Below are 16,467 nucleotides of genomic sequence, written 5' to 3'. Positions count from 1 at the left end.
AATTGATGTTGCAGCACAGTCGTTTTATTTGTGTGGATCCATTTTACATTGCTTGCTCTGGAATATCACATTTTTAACGAGCCACCATGTTAATAGAAAATGACGAGCATCACTGTGCTTTTCAGTGGTCTTTCCAGGTATGTACTCTGATCGTCAGTCTGACCTATAGCTATATATCTGTTCAGAGCAGTTTGTATAGTTCCAGTGTAGTTGTTTGATATTTAACTTAAAGGCAAATCAGCAGATTCATGTGTGCAAACAGGATATTTTTATATAAGAAATGCTGAAGTAGTGCTTCTCAATAAGCTGAAGTATTGTCCTTTGCTGTGCATTGCAAGAAGAGAGCTCGCACTGTTTCAATACATAGAAAACAGGAAAAATAATTACATAGATAGAAAGTAATGATAATACTAGTAAGTGCAAAGCCACCTCTTTGCACTCACAATATTTTCCCTAATTATTGGACTTTTTGTATTTTCTGAACTTTTCCATAGAGAATTGTCGTTGCATGGTCTTCGGGAGAGAAATAGAGTCATCAAAACAGCTGCTGATGTGGGTGGAATTTGATATCCCAGATCTTAAAAAAAACAACAACAAAACAAAGCAAGAAATGCAGTCCCAATAAACTGGAGTAGATTGGCAGAGCACTACAACTCATTTAGTGGCACAGATTTCTCCCAGGCTGCCTGACATCGGTTTGTAGGACAGGGTGGCGTTTGCACATGTCGCGTGAGAGTGACAAAACCACAATGGAAGTGTAGAGTGATTTTGTAGCAAATGAAGTGAAAGCTCCTAATCTCTAGAATCCTAGAACCATCTGGGTTAGAAGGGATCTTTAAGATCATCGAGTCCAACTGTCAGCCTACTTTCTGCATGTCTGAAATGTGTCTGACCCTGCCTCCAAGAGGCATGTGTGTTCTGTGTCGCTAACACCTGCAACACTGCTGGCTGGTGATGCAAAGCCATGACCTAAAAAAACTTCCTTAAATAAGAAAACGGCTTGTACAGCAGGTTTACTTCAGCTCAGGCTGTGAAAGAGAACATGCATGAGGGAGCACACACTTTCACAGTATTGAGTAAGTGGATAGTCACTGTTGGAGGTGTCCAAGTCAGCTCTGAGAGCTGCCATTCACATAATGAGTTTGCAGGTTATTTTGGAGAGGGCTGATAATCTCTGCCAAGGTTCAATATAGTATTGGGGGTAGGTGTTAGGGTAGCCAGCAGTGTCCTGATTAGGGCACTTGCTTGAGTTGGGGTAAAGCCTGCTTCAAGCTCTTGCTCTAAGCCAGGTAGTACAGACCTTTTCCTGAGTCCTCTGTATCTTAGATGAGTAACTGACAGCTCTCACTCTGCTTCCAAATGTAAATATTTGGCAATATCTTGCATTTTGTTCCTATCAACTAAATCACACCCACCTCTATTTTCCCCCTAAAAAGAAAAAAAAAGACCCCTAGAATTGTTTTCCAACCAGAGCCGGTATGTGAGTAATAGAAACGGCTATTTTCCACATGTGCAACAGATCTATCTCATTTTCCTTAGACGCAAAACCCTTTCTGTAAGTCATATCAGTTTATAGAAAATACTGGTTTGAACTGCTTGAAACAATAAGAATAAGGGTCTCTGCTGAATTAAAGGCTTTACTATTAGTCAAATGCTAGCTCTTGGAGTCATGTAATTAATTATTTTACTTAATGATGATATTCTCACAGTATCCTCAAGTCAGATAATATATTCTACATGTATCTCAAAAGCTCAAAATCCAGGAGGTAAGCTAAAGTACTCAAAAATGTATTTTTAGCCTTGTATACAACACTTAGGCTGATACGATTTTTGTGTCCTTGGAAATGACAGTGTTTGCTCTCTCGTGCATTCTCTGTTTCAAATAGTAGATCATTTACTTCTCTCTAAAATGTTGCCCTTATTTTTGAACATAATAGAAATAGATGCCACTCCTAACTGTTCAAAGCATTTGCTGCAGTCATATTAATATTTATTATTGGATGCAGAAATGGTTAACTTCTGTGCTCTGATAGCAGAGATCCTTATTGTTTCATGGGGCATTATATACTACTTCAGGACCAGTAAAGCTACAAATAGGAGATATGATTATATTTGTTTAATCCAAATTGTTTAAATGCATTTCACATTTAGTTTTGGCCTTATGTTGTCATACGCTTAACGTTAATCTCATTAGGTTTAAGAGAAAGCACACTATTTCATATTTGAAATCTTATTGGAAATCTTTACATTTAATAAGAGTGTAACATGAATGGATGTCACCAATGGATACTGCAACCTGCAGTGTCAAACAAAGGTTGTCCTTGAGATGGAGCCCACATTTTCCATGACTTGAGACACAGGAAAACTCAGAGAGGATTTCTCATTATTCCATGTATCATGGGCTGTGGTTCCTTGTTCAGCTTTGTAAGCAGTTGAACATTGAGGGCTGTTGGGAGCATGTTGATGTTGGTCTCAGAAGCTGGAGCGAGGTCTTTTTAAGGCAGCTTTGCCACTAAAAATAATACTCATGCAGGTATTCTATTTGATTTTGCATCAGCTGCCATTAGCTCTGAGAGTTCATCTTATTTTTCTGCTGAAGCAGGAAACTCTTTTACCACTTGAGAGAAACATAGGACCAACCTCTTAAAATATATGTATATGAACTGATGAAAGGGATAAGAATTTTTTTTCTTAATCCAGGCTACCCCAGATCTCGTGACTTGAGATGGATGAAAATGCTGGCTTTTGTAGTATAGCCCATTACTGTGGTCTCAGATGGTATAATTACTGCAGTTCAGCTTGTTACTGGTTGCAGTCGTGGTTATCACAGCTGTGTGTGTACTTTCAACCTGCAGCAAAATTCAGAGTATTGCAAAATTACTTAATTTTCTTTTTCTGAAAAAAAACCAACCAGAAGTCTGTTTATGTGAAGACCAAACGAACTTCACCTGTAATTTTACAGTTGTATCTAGGCTCTTTAAGGTGTTCTGTCTCCATTTTGGCACCTCCAAAAAAGTCTTGGCTCCTTCTGGCTCTAATTGTGGTGCTTCTGGATAAATTCCTCCAAAAATATTGATATCTGCTGAAGTAAGAAATTCAAAAAGTCTGAACATGTATTTGGATGGATTTTAATGGAGGTTTCTAACTTCTGGGGGTTGGTTTTTGGGGATATGTAAAAAGTTCAGTACAAAGTGGGTATGTTGGGATGAATGTTTTGCTAGGCAATACCTTTGTACATCGTTTGTATTTATTAATGTCAGAAAAGGAATGAAATGCATCTCCATTACAAATCAGCTTTTTTAAGAGAATGCTTTTTAAGTATTCTAAACATGAAATTGTATCCTGAGGCATTTGGAAAACTTGGAGAGGTTAATTGTAGAAGAACAGGAAATATTTTCCCCCTTATTTTAGCAATTTTAATACTGCTGTGAAAGCATGCTTATTCTTCCTTCTTCCGCTCCCTGTTTATGCTTAGACTAAAGTTAGAAGGGCTTTTTTTTTCTTTCTCCCCTCCTTGATAAATGGAAATCTCCATTGGAATATTCTGAAATGTGTATCTTTACCTGGGCATGGGTTCAAGCTGTCTTGCTAGATGAAGTATTTCTGCTTTGAGTGTGAATTCTGTCTCCCCTGTGGGGAATACCAACTTTCCAGTGTCCCACAGGGGTTGTCTTGCAGTGCAGATCCAAGTATGTGGATTTCCAACCTTGGGAATGAGACAGGATGCTAGCTAGGAGGGAGGAAGTGTCTGTCTTTGGCAATACCATGGCTATATTAATTGCCATTAAATAGTTCTCATATCTAAACCACTGTTTTGTAAAGTGTGATTTTTTGACAAAACAAATAGCTTTTTCTGCACATACATTATTTAATACACAGAAGTACAATATGGCATGAGATAAGGCAACTTTATTGCAAGACTCTGAACTGTAACACAGGATCATCTGGGCTGTACTTATTCCCTTACAAGTGGAGACATTATATTAATAATTTTGCCACTGACGTCAAGGGGAACCGGATGTCACCCTAGATAACGACCTTAATGAAGTCAGTCTTTCTTAATGAAGATTAATTGTTGGGGCCCCATACTTTGTACATCCGTGGTCAGATATCTTCCTCTGAATGTTTCGATGTCACGCGGCAAGTCTTGTGCTTCTTCATATTTAGTATTTAGATGCCATCTCATTAGTCTGAAAGACCCTTGACTTCTTTTGTTATACTAGGAGTCCCTCGGGAGCAGCTGCGTGATGCCTGCTCTATTTAGGGATGCCAGAGCATCCTGGGTTGCAGTAGTTTTTAATGCCAGCTGGAAACCGGTTTGCTGCCTGTCTAGCTGCACTGGCTATGGAGGAGCATCTGGAAATAGGGTGACAGAAAGATGTAGGCCATAGTACACTCGTAATGTCCTGTTGTTTCCTAACTCTCGGTTAATCTGCAGGTAGTTATCTAGGATGGCATCAGTAAAGGACTAGACATTCAGTCCTTGGCTGCATGTAATGCTAAAATGGATGTTTAATGTAGTTTATTTCTCCTTTCTGCTTAATTCTCATCCTGTCCAGGAACAGTATTTTGTATGTTGATTTCATATGATACATAGGTATGTACTGGAGTGACTGGCTTTCACTTCACAACTGGTGTTGACTCATACTAACAGCAACAGCAGGGGAGCGAGGAAGAGAGGGATTACCTGCACCAACAGTCAAATTGTGAAAGTTTATGCCTGAGGAGTCTGGAAATAATTTTAGAAAGAGTTGGAATAAATGACCAAGGTAACTGAAAGGTTTATAAAGTGGTAATGATATGCAGTTTCATGAAGTTCAAAGAAGCAATTAAGCAAACAGAATTTAGATATTGTAATGCTATGTTTGCCACGTTAATTGCAACATAATCTTTCCGTGTTCAAAAATATTGATTTATTTTACTGTGGAGACCCATCTAAATAAAAGGACATAGCTAAGCGTTGCTACGGTAGGTAGGAGAAAAACAAGTAGACATAATTGGTTTTGATCTTAGTGGTTTCAAATGGATTTGAGCAAAAGACTAATGAAAAGTAGACAGCTAATCTGATAATGGCATTTACCCAAATGAGTACAGACTAAAGTCATTAACAATAATAATAATGCAGTAAGATAAAAATTGCTTTATCCATCTCGCATTAATATTTGTCTTATCTAAAACTGCCATGTGTGTGGATTCTCATTTCCATCCTGAGCACAATCCACATTACTCACTAAGGCTTAAAATTCTGCAGAGATTAACACCGATCGTCGCCTTGTAGATTTGCATCTACATTCAGGATTCCTTGCAGTAATTGTCATCTGGTTTTTGTATTGTGTAAAGGACAGAAGAAAGAGGCTTCACTAAAGACATCTGAAAGACTGTGTGTAGGAGGCTCAGGAGAAAGAGGTCAGGTACACAAGAATAGCCTACACATGCTTAAGAGCAATTTAAGCACATAGTGTTACTTAAGTCAGGATGTACCACTTAACGTTTATTTTGGAGCCACTGAATGTCCAACCCATAAAAAAAAATACTCAAAAAAAAATTAGGAAAACTGCAGTCTGAATCTTATTAAAAATGTTCTTATGACTGTGGACAAGAAATACGGGAAAAGTGGACAGATTCTTCAAAGGCACAAGATGCAGTTAATCAGTCATCTCCTCTGCTGAGTCATCTGCTCTGGTATTTTAGTTACTTACCCGGTAAGTGAACTGCTTGGTTGAGTGGAGGAAAGATGTTAGATGTTAGTGGGAGGGCCAGAGAGAAAATGCAGCTGAAGCTGGACACTTGTGAGGGAAAAGAAGTGACTAGTTGGTAGAAGAGACCAGAGAAGGCTTGTAGTCTCGTTTAAGGTTTTGTAATTGAGTTATGAGATCACCCTTGCACTTTGTGTCCTATCAAGCTGATCACTTTATCCCAGAGCAATATTTCTGTTTGCACTCTTCTCTGTTTTTGTATTGTTTTGATGTGGTTTTTTGGTTTTTTTTGGTCTTGGTGATGAAGGAGCCATTTGCAGGTCATATTGTGACCTCCAATCCCACAATCTAAGTAATAGAGAAAAAGCTGTGTATGTATGTCTGAACACACACGCAGGGCATGAACTTTGAAAATTCTTACTTGGTCCTTAAAGACCTTCTGCTCCTCTTAAGGAGCTCCTCTTCTGCATGTTAGTGGTCCTTAAAGACCTTCTGCTCCTCTTAAGCTTCTGCATGTTAGGCTGATGCTGAAGACGAAGTAGGCTGATGAAATATGCCTCTTCACACCAAGAAACAGAAAATATTGTCTGTGTCTGTTCTGCCCTTTCCCTCCTTTGGTTGCCCCACAGAGTAGAGAATAGCTTTAGGCAGATGGGACTGATGTAATTGCACCAGTATCCGTTCTCCAAGGGAGCATGACTTTTCTGGACCACTCCCAAGCCTGGGTGATTTTGCAGTAATTTACAGAGTGTATGTAAAATTGGACAGTGCTTTCAAAGGAAGATGAGGCTTTTAATGTACCTTGTGTCACGCAAAGCATAGGAGTCTATGAATAGATTAAATTATCACATTCTGTGTTTTGGTTTGTAGAAGACAGTGATATTTATTTGCCATAGAAAACAGACTTTTTCAGGGAAGCATTTCTTGAGCCTCTCACTTCTTTAGCAGATTACGAGATTCCACTGTCCCTAACACGTGACCTTCCAAAAATATTTTAGTTAATTAGTCATGTGTTCCATTAGCATAGTAAAAACCTATGTTAATGTGACCCAGCAGAGATGTTATCAAACCCATCGAGTGTAAAAGAGGAATGTCTCCTTCAGTGCACAGCAGCTGGACAGTGATTCCACATTCTTTATTGCTGCTTAGCGACCTGTGGTGGCGTTGGAAGATGCAGAGCTTGCATCCCACCATTTTTAGCCAGACAGGGCCAACCCGCTGAGTGCCAGGGACATACTGGGAGCTTGCAGACTGCCAGAATAAAAAAAACCCTGGGGTTAATATTAATGTAGGGCTGGACCAGAGCTAGCAAGCCCTTTCTCTCCGAGTTCGACTGGTTTGGCTGGGCTAGCAGTTGAGCTGCGGCGTTGGAGTGGTGCAGCTCACTGCTTGCTTGCAGTTACAGAGCTAACTCAGAGATAAGGAAGAGGATGTGGAGTTAACTCCAGAGTTAGAGTTGCCCTTGGTAATTTTTATCCAAAAAAGAGCAATAATTCCCATGTCTGTGCAAAATTCAGTTAAGGAACGTGTGTTTCACTTGTGGTAATTCCTAAAAGCCCCCCCCACCCCTTCATTTTTGTGCTCTGCAGGACAGAGGACGTCCTAAAAAGTTTACATTCTTCAATATTCTGTTACCTCAACATATTCTAGTGGGTATCATTTTTTGCTTCCAATTCTTGTTTGAAAATTAAATATCTTAGTTTGAATTTTTTTATGGTAGATATATCAGTGAGATTTTTGTTTATGAAAATGCTCATCTCACAGAAATAGATAATATAAAATCCCCCTAAACTCTACCATAAAGACCTGTATTTATCTCTCTCTACTGTTTTGACTGTAGAACATTTTGTACAACATATGTTCATGAGGATTGAATTGCATACTTCTATACTTGTAAAGTTTCTTTTGCATTATCAGCACTAGAAAGGAATCAGTTTCTTAGTATACATTGTCTGGTTATGGATTCTGTTCTGGATCACTTTTATCTATAAATGACAAAGGCTTTTTAAAAAATGTAAATGTTTACTTGCAGTTTTGCAAATAAGGTTTATGTGACCCCTGCTGCTTTAGTTTTGCTTGAATTAAGAAAATTGTCTCGGGTTGTATCACCGTGCGAACCTTTAGTTTGAGATCACTAAATCTAGCTAATCAACAGTAAGGCAGTAGAAGAACAAGAAGAAATGAAGATTCAAAGAATGAAGGAACGAATTCCAGCCCTGCTGCTTTAGTTTTGCTTGAATTAAGATAATTGTCTCGGCTTGTATCACCGTGCAAACCTTTAGTTTGAGATCACTGTATCTAGCTAATCAACAGTAAGGCAGTAGAAGAGCAAGAAGAAATGAAGAGGCAAAGAATGAAGGAACAAATTCCAATAGTCAGATACTGGGCTAGTGCAGACGTTTGCATATGTGGCCCATGTATATATAAATATCATAGAGATATTGAGCATAGCACATGCATTGAGTGTACGGATACGAAGTTGTTCACATTGAGGTAGAAGCTTTATCTATTGTGGTTGACTAATGACTATGAAAATCGTATGAAAAAAGCTTCCTTGATGAACTCAAACATACTTCGTGCATCATAAATATATAGTGTGTAGTTCCTCTGATCTATATTGCTAGATGGTGCTGCATATTTGTGATATGATTTTGGTCTCATGTATATGTGAATACACACATAAGTCATATAGGTATGCATGTATGGGTAGGTTTATGCATGTATATACACAAATGTATATACAGGTTGTATGTGCGCACATATATAAACATACATGTATATAGGCAAAATATATGGAAACATGCACAAAGAGGCTGACATACAGCAGGATGCGTAACTGCTAAGTCAAATTTTACTGATTTTCATAATAAGGAGTTTCAGCCATTGTCTTTTAAAGTCAATGGACATCCTTTGACTGCAGATGTATGTGCAGAACAGATGAATTATAAGAGAATGGTGAAAAAATGAGCATGCTGTGAAGGTACAGATGTTGAAATTTAGACTGAAAATGGGCACTTAAAATGAGAGTGAAGTTCATTAATTGGAAGTTTGCCATGTTGTGATGAAGGGCAGATTGGTGTATTTGTCTTTACAGCTCAGCTGATGTACATCAGAGTTTTTCCATTATCTTCAGCTGCACCAGGTTATACTACTGACAAGTTTGATGTTTATTTTTTAACAGAGTTAGATTGAAAAACAAATTCTTCTTTCTTTCCCTGTAGTGCTAAAATGCACTCTTTGATGATGCTTTGATGAATTCTGGAATTCTTGCTTGAAGTTAATTGTCAGCCTTTAAGCCTTGTCTGTGTGCTTGCACTTCTCTTTGACGGATGATTACTTCTCTCACCCGAGCTAAATACTAGCTAAGAGAATAGCTTTTTGTATATGTTATCACAGGTGGGAGGTAGAACAGCTAAAGCTTTTGATTTGCTTTCCAAGCATAATTGGTACCTTACAGAGATGCAGCAGATCTCATGTTGTTTTCCTGTATAAATTTTAACGCATACATTGTTATTATGGCTTTTCAAAAGCATGAAAGCAGCTTGTCCTTTAGTCTATTGTGGTCTAAACACAGTATCGTCACAAGGAGGGGAGAGAATGTGTCAGAAAAGAGAAGGGGCTTTGCCTGTGTACTCTCTCAACGGTCTGGTGGACTGGGATTAGCAAGTTGAGGGAGATGTGTGTTGTCCGTGGACCTGTGGAGGTCTGCATGTCTCACTGGCAGTGTGGGGAAAGGTATGAAGTGACGACCCAGTGCTGTACCAAGAAAGCAAACCGGGAAAAGCAGACAAGGACTTTTTTTTTTTTCTTCCCGCTTTGTGCTTTTGATTACTGGAATCCTAATGTTTTTGCAACAATACTTGGTTAAATGGTTTCAGACAGAATTGACTTTTTGTTTTGCATGTCTGTGCTCCTTTTAAGGAATGCTGCTCTTAGGAAAACAAAGATATTTGAAAGGCTAGAGATGTCCAAGAAAATGGCCTTTTAGAAAAGAGAACCTGTGTTGTTTTTCCTAGCAGTAGAAGAGATGGTTCTGTTTATGAAACCGTGCATACCGTATGATGCTTCATATTTTTCCATTTGATTTCCTGTAGGGTGATTTCACTTGGAACAGCATGTCAGGGCGCAGCGTTCGGCTGAAGTCAGTTCCCGTTCAAAGCCTCTCGGAGCTGGAGCGTGCTCGGCTGCAGGAAGTGGCTTTTTATCAGTTGCAGCAGGACTGTGACCTGGGCTGTCAGATTACTATCCCCAAAGGTAAGGGCTTGATAAACCGTCTCTGTTTAGATTGCTTAACCACTGACTTCATATCACAGCAGCAAAAGGGAGAGAGCGCTAGATTGTTTATTTCACAGAGGTTGTCTTCTACTTCATTTTTGCTGAAACACAGTAACTATGTAAAAATGACTGGTAAAGTTGTTTGTCTACTATGGCCAATTAGGCCCACCTGGGGTGGGATCATCTGATCTGATCAAGGACAGATGTCTGCTCGGTGGATAATACAAATCAGACCTACTCATGCAAGGATGTCTTGATACTCAGTTGAGAAAAAAAGGCTTTTCTTATACTTCATGACATCCAAAAGTACACATGCATGTAGGTCAGATAGATCATGCCATAGAAGTGGCTTCTATTACTCTGTAATGTACTGGCCCTGGAGGAGGCCAGGTATCACTAGTTCAGACAGTGAAGACATCTGCATTGAATAAGATGAATCCTACCCAAGTTTTCCTAAAGACAGTGGTGCTTATTTCCTAGGAAAAAACGTTGAATTCCTAAGAAACAGGGGATTCACCGAAAAGGCAAAGCTCAGCTATCAGAGTCCTGATGCAGGGTATACGCACATAGTAGACCTACGCTTTGGATACTATGGAAGGGATCTAAACCTCACTAAAACTAATGGAAAAGTTTCCATTGTTTCCTGTAGGCTGGAAATCAAGCTTAACAAAGACGGCTGTTGTTTTTATTTTCACAGCACGTGCATATGTGGGTAAATATATAATGTGTAATTCATTTGGTAGGAGAATAAGAATCTACTATATGATTAAATTATTACAGTTTAAGCCCTTTGTAGACACTCTTCTTAAGTCCACCTCATGGTTCCATCACTCTTGAATGGCATGGAATGAAAATGTATGGTGAAAGGGGGCAGGTGGCCATCCAGTTGATTTGCTAACATCACAGGGATGTGTAAATGGAGAACTTAAATTTTAGCAGTGTGAAATGGGCTTGGTCACTCTGGGCATGCAGGAGTACAAATAACATAAAACTCCATCACAACCATTTGTGCCTCAAGTAAAAAAGGACTGAAGGCTGTTAAACTTCTTCTCTTTTATTTAAAAAAAAAAAAAAAGATAAAAAGTGATGTGTATAACTGGGGGAGCTCTAGGTTTGAAGAGATTCAGGCATAGAAAGATGTGCACTACAGCTTCTGTTTCAGAGAATGCTGCATGAAAATACTCAGGAGCAGAGGTTAGCGGGATAATCTATGTGTTAGAAAATACAGAAAGCGGTTTTAAAAGTTGGGATTCTTTGTAGTTCTTTGAGTGTTCTTAAAAACTTGCGAATGATGGACATTAGAACATGCTTGTGCCTGCTGGGCATTTGCTTCCTGCAGGCATTTGAGTAATTACATTTACTGGCAAAGGTATTGTAGAAAGTAAAAATTCATTGTTCTTGGGTGTTTGTGCCAAACGTGCTTGCCTGAAAGTTAAGTTAGAATACAGAAGCATCTGCCCTTCTTTACAATCACACTCATACCACTATTGATTACTTCCTCCTAATGTTGCAGTCCTCCCATGCTCAGAAGCCCCCTTTGTCCCGACAAGTGCATTTATTTAGCACTTTTAGGGCACATCTGGCTATTCCCACGCTTGTAGAGGAATGCGTAGAATGTAACGCCTCATGTAATCCCTCTCCTCCGATTTTCTGCAGTCATTATCATTAATGAAGCACCTTATTGGCATCTCTTAGTTAAATGTCCTCTGGTCACAGAGAGAGGACCGCCTCCCACAGGAATTTATTTAACCAGCATGACATTTAAAAGATGCTATGATTGCACTGCAGTAGGCAATTAGGATGAATTCAAATTGATCAAGAGTTATTATTTTCATACGTATGTAAGAGATGCTTCAGGTTTGTTACTTGTTCTCTTATTTTTCTGCCTCATATCTGTCTTTCAGATTCTGTAATCAGCATCTTTCTCAGCTCCCTTGTCACTCCTCCATCTGACACCAGAAACTAGATCAAGAATCATTTATCTTTTCGCTGGGTTAATGTGTTGAGTTGCAAGAGGCAACTTCTGAGCAGAGCATGACACTGTTTCTTTACCAATGCAATTACTCTGTGGAAGATTTTTAATTTGCTGTCTGATGTTCTGAATGGCACAACAGTACAATTCTGGTGACACTTCTTTACAGTTGCTGTTTAGAATATACTGGGTTTTTCTCATTTCAAGGAAGTCAATCTTCTCTTTATAATAGAAGGAAAAAAAAACCTATGATGAAATTCACTTCACGTGTGCTTCCATTTTGGTGACTTTTTCCAATTGTGTGTGTCCTTGTATGCAAGTGTGAGAGAAATTAACCTTATACAGCATGTCTTCCTAAAGAAATGGTAACTCAAGTCAGGTAGCTTTTTCAAAGTAAAACTGGGATCAGAGCAGGAAAGGAGCTTATTTTCTTCTGTTCATGGGCTCCAGTTATCTCCTGAGCAAAAGAGGTATTGAATGAGGTTTGGTTGGATCAGTTTTCTAAATGCCTCATGGTTGTAACCTTCCTCTATTTCACAGTCCTGTCCCACTTCATGAAGCCTTGTGTTTGGGAGCACTGGCAGGCATGCAGGGCGTTATCACTAAGACCAAACGAGGAATTAGGGCTCCAACCTTAGTTCTGCTCCTCAAGCATCTGTCTGGGTTTTAAGGTATAGTGTGAACCTATCGGTAGGGACTCAAATAGGATTTGGGTGTCAGGGGGTCATAGTTGCAGTTTTCACCTCCCTTATTCAAGGAGAGGCCATGACTGCTCACTCATGCTCTCACCGTCCCCCAGTGGAGGCAGTACTGTCTTCCAGGCTTTGCCACGGAGCTGGAGGAGTTGTGGAGAGAGAGGATAAATGAGGAGGGTGGGAAATAAAGCTTGATACTAATTCTGAATATTGCTTAGGTAAGGGTGCATTTACCAGTGAGCGGGACATGCAAACATAATTGGCTGCACTGCTTTTTGTGGTCACTCATGGAGAAAATAAAAAAGGGGGAGATTCACGAATAATTAGGAAATATTTAAGCTTATATAAATACAGCCATGCAAACAGAGAAGATGAGAGGATCACTAGAAAATAAATACTACCTGCAAACTGTTGGATCTACATGGCCTATATTCTGAGGCATCTATAAGCACTGACTTCTGTTGTTGTTGTTGTGAAAATTGTGGAAACACCTATCAGAGAAGTGGGAAAAATATGTAGCTAGTAACAGTGTTCAGAGAAGTAGACATGCTGTAGCTGAATTGCTAGAGAAAGCTTGACTATCCCATTGAAAATCCCAAAAAGTATTATTTGAAATTGGCTTAGAACTTAGAAGTGGTTCAGCATCTGTTTGAGCTCATCAGACTATAAGCTGACCAAAGACTTGTAAGCAGTGGCTCATGCTAAATGGCAGTGCATCTCAGTGAAAATAAGGACCAAACTGGATACTCAGCAAATATTTAGAAGTACGTAATTTTGTCTGTTTAGTTCTTTTTTCTTTGACCTAGGTAATTATACAGATTGAACTATTGCTGTCATTAAAGTGGTGTGATAACCACTGTCTGATGAGTCCAGCTCTTTTTTATTTCTATAGGTTGGGTGAAATCCTGGCTTTTCATCTGGGTCTTGTCCTTTCCTGATGTTGATGCTCATAATAGCTACTGCCCTATTGGTGAACTTTGGTTGATTTTAGTAGAGCAGAAACATATGACCAATATATGTTTTCTCATGCACTTGTTTTCTTGTGCAAAGACAAGCACAAATTTGGCCAGTATCTCCAGTCACTCAGATGAAAATTACGTCTTTGCTTCTGATCTTGACAGCAATTTTTTGACTTCTGGGACAATTCATCAACCTCTTTATAAAGAAAAGGCCACATGCAAATCACTACATATCAACAATGTTTTATGGTTTATGAATTTTCCTATTTGCTGTTGCTTTGTTCCATGTGACAGCACAAGCTGGAGATGCTTTCTTCATAGTGTCAACAAAGAATGCTGGAAAATGGTTGATGTCTTCACAAGAATAAATCTCTTATAACCTGCTCAGTTATTTCTCACTGGTGATACTGTCCCATGCTGTAGCCACACAGATGGCATTGCTGCACAGTAGGCATCTCTAGTTTAATGAGGTAAATTGCATTTTTACCCCAATTACAATCCAGCTGCCTCCATTGTTCATTCTGGGATGCAGAACAAGCATGTCATGTATGTGTCTGTGCAGCAAAATAGAAAACTCATGTGCTGTTATCACACCAACTGTAATCTCCAAAGCTCTGGGGAAGGGCTGTGGCTAGCAGAGGACTTAGAGTTATGAGCATGTAGAAATCTTGTGGAATAGGAATTTCCCCCAGGGAGTTACAATCCTCCTTCCTCTTACTTCTTCCATAGCGAAGTACAGATGGGCTTCTTGATAAAGGAGAAGCACTGTTGCCTGAAGTTTGGTCTGAGAAAACAATTTAGTAAGTGCTGTTGACTATACACACTCAAAAGTGTGTATAGTATTCTTCCATTGCATTTTTTTGAACAGTTATAGAAAAATCGGGTGGAATTTCTGGACAAGCACCAGAAAACAGCTGTATTGCCATTCATGTCTGTTTAATAGTGCTTTTACTTTTATAAAGCAGATGTGTCACCAGTAGTGCTTGCTACCACAGCACTTCCCAAGATGGCTTTTAGAAGAAAACATTCCACTTACTCCTGCCCAACTCTGACTGCTAGGGCTGGGACAGGATGTTGGTAGGATCCTCTTGGGAAGAGGGAGCGAAGGCATTGGTCCCTTGAGGAAGAGTGGGATCTTAATAGATGAGGGGGAAGAAGATAGAAGAAGTAGATAAGAAGTTTTTCTTTTATACAAAATTGTTTTACCCTATTCAGAGACTTTGTATTATAGAAGCATGCTACATGTTACCACTTGTGCTTATTTATTTTGCTCTTTGTGGGTAAATGATTGCTCGCTGTTGATTCATGTGCTACCTCCCACTTTGGGAACATGTAGGAAGAGGAAACCAGTAGTTATTCATAACAGTAGGTACCAGTTTTTCCTCACATGGTGATTGTGCAATGATTCAAGCACAGTGACCAAGAGAACACAGACCAAACTACTCCCTTTTTCTTTCCTCACATTTTTAACTGTCAGACTACAGTGGTGCATGGTTACCAGGGAATAAACAGACTAAATTAGCAAGATGTTGTAAAGGCATGTACATTGCCATTGCCCACATGGTCCAACTTGAACTCAAAACTGACTCTGGACACCAAAGAGAGAGAACATGTGCACCGAGTGCATATCTGCCTGTGTGTTAGCTTTGCTTTGATTTGTTTTGAGAAGCTTGGGGCAGTTTATGATTATTCATTAAAACATCAAACAAAAGTTGTGAACCTTTTTCATATATATCAGCCTGGAGACTATTGTTTTTCAGCTGCAGCTGCATGTGTGAAATTCCCTGTAGGAAAGAAGTGTCTTTTATGGGGTGATAAAAAAACAGGCTCATTTATTTTTCTGCTGAAAGGTGGTCACTGTAGTAGTTACAACTAGAACAATTATTTGTGTTTGTATTGCACTTATACATTAGAGCTCCAGCTATGAATCAAGAATTCATTTTGATGTAGGCAACTATGCAGTGGTTTTGGCCACCAGAACTTAGTCTTGGCAGAAGTCAGGGACAAGGGAACTGTGGGCAAGAGCCAGGGTGTGTGTAGGTGGGTCAACCATGGGGGGCTTTTCAATATGGAGGAAGTGGTGACCAGCAGGATGAGGCCTGGCTGATACGATCATTGCCCCTCAGTTCCAGAAAGATTCAATAAATCAAAAGACCTGTTTTTAGGAGAGAGCTGCCCCTTACTCCACTGATGCATGAATTGAAATGTCCCCTGAATTCCATATGAAGAATATGGGTTTAAAGAGTGGATCATTTTATAGCTGTGTTTAATGTTAGCTTAGCAGATCTATCAGCTTAAGGTAGCATCAGTTTAAGCTTGCGGAATCGATGAGGCCTCTTGGTATCCTGAAGTGGATGACACATTCAAAGTGACTCTTGAAGATGGGGAAGGAGAAGATACTGAAAGGACTCAGAAGGCCCAGGAATCAGAAAACATTCTTGTGAGGAACAATGTTATAGGACGAGGCAATTATGAGACACTGAGGTAGAGGAAAAGCTGCTTAGAAAAAAAATGTTCTCTTTTATTCTCCAAAAAAAGGGGAAAGAAATGAAAATTTTTGCTGATTTCTCCTATTAAAGCTTGGAAATATTAATTTAACATGTATAGAGGAGAATTTGAGTCAGCAAGGAGAATGTAATTGCACAGACCTTCACAGAATCTCATTGTTTTACATATGAAACAATTTTGGTTCTAGCCTCCTAAATTATTTTAGGCCAGAATTTCAGATATGAGAAAGCTGACACGGGAGCTTTTGTTCGTGTATGCACTAGATCAGATTTCAGAGGTCTGGGCTCACTCAGTTTAGAAGTTTTACTAGGCAAGAACCCTAGAAGTATCTTTTTATTTTTCATATGTGATTCTTGTCTTAC

General features: G+C 39.3%; 1 protein-coding gene across 5 annotated transcripts in view; it reads left to right on the top strand.

Moving 5' to 3' along the window:
- The window catches only part of ARHGAP6 (Rho GTPase activating protein 6), a 366,400-nt gene that overhangs the window by 293,999 nt on the left and 55,934 nt on the right, over positions 1–16,467 (top strand). For all 5 annotated transcript variants that reach the window (XM_014960401.1, XM_014960396.1, XM_014960398.1 and 2 more), the window contains exon 2: positions 9,791–9,950. In XM_014960401.1, the coding sequence (XP_014815887.1) occupies positions 9,812–9,950 (139 nt within the window). In that variant the 5' untranslated portion in view covers positions 9,791–9,811. The remainder of the gene's footprint in view (positions 1–9,790; positions 9,951–16,467) is intronic.

This window comes from Calidris pugnax, unplaced genomic scaffold (genome assembly GCF_001431845.1).
Source record: "Calidris pugnax isolate Ruff unplaced genomic scaffold, ASM143184v1 scaffold188, whole genome shotgun sequence".
In the NCBI taxonomy this organism is placed as follows: domain Eukaryota; kingdom Metazoa; phylum Chordata; class Aves; order Charadriiformes; family Scolopacidae; genus Calidris; species Calidris pugnax.
Note: the sequence above shows the minus strand (reverse complement) of the source record. Positions and strands in the feature narration are given on the sequence as shown.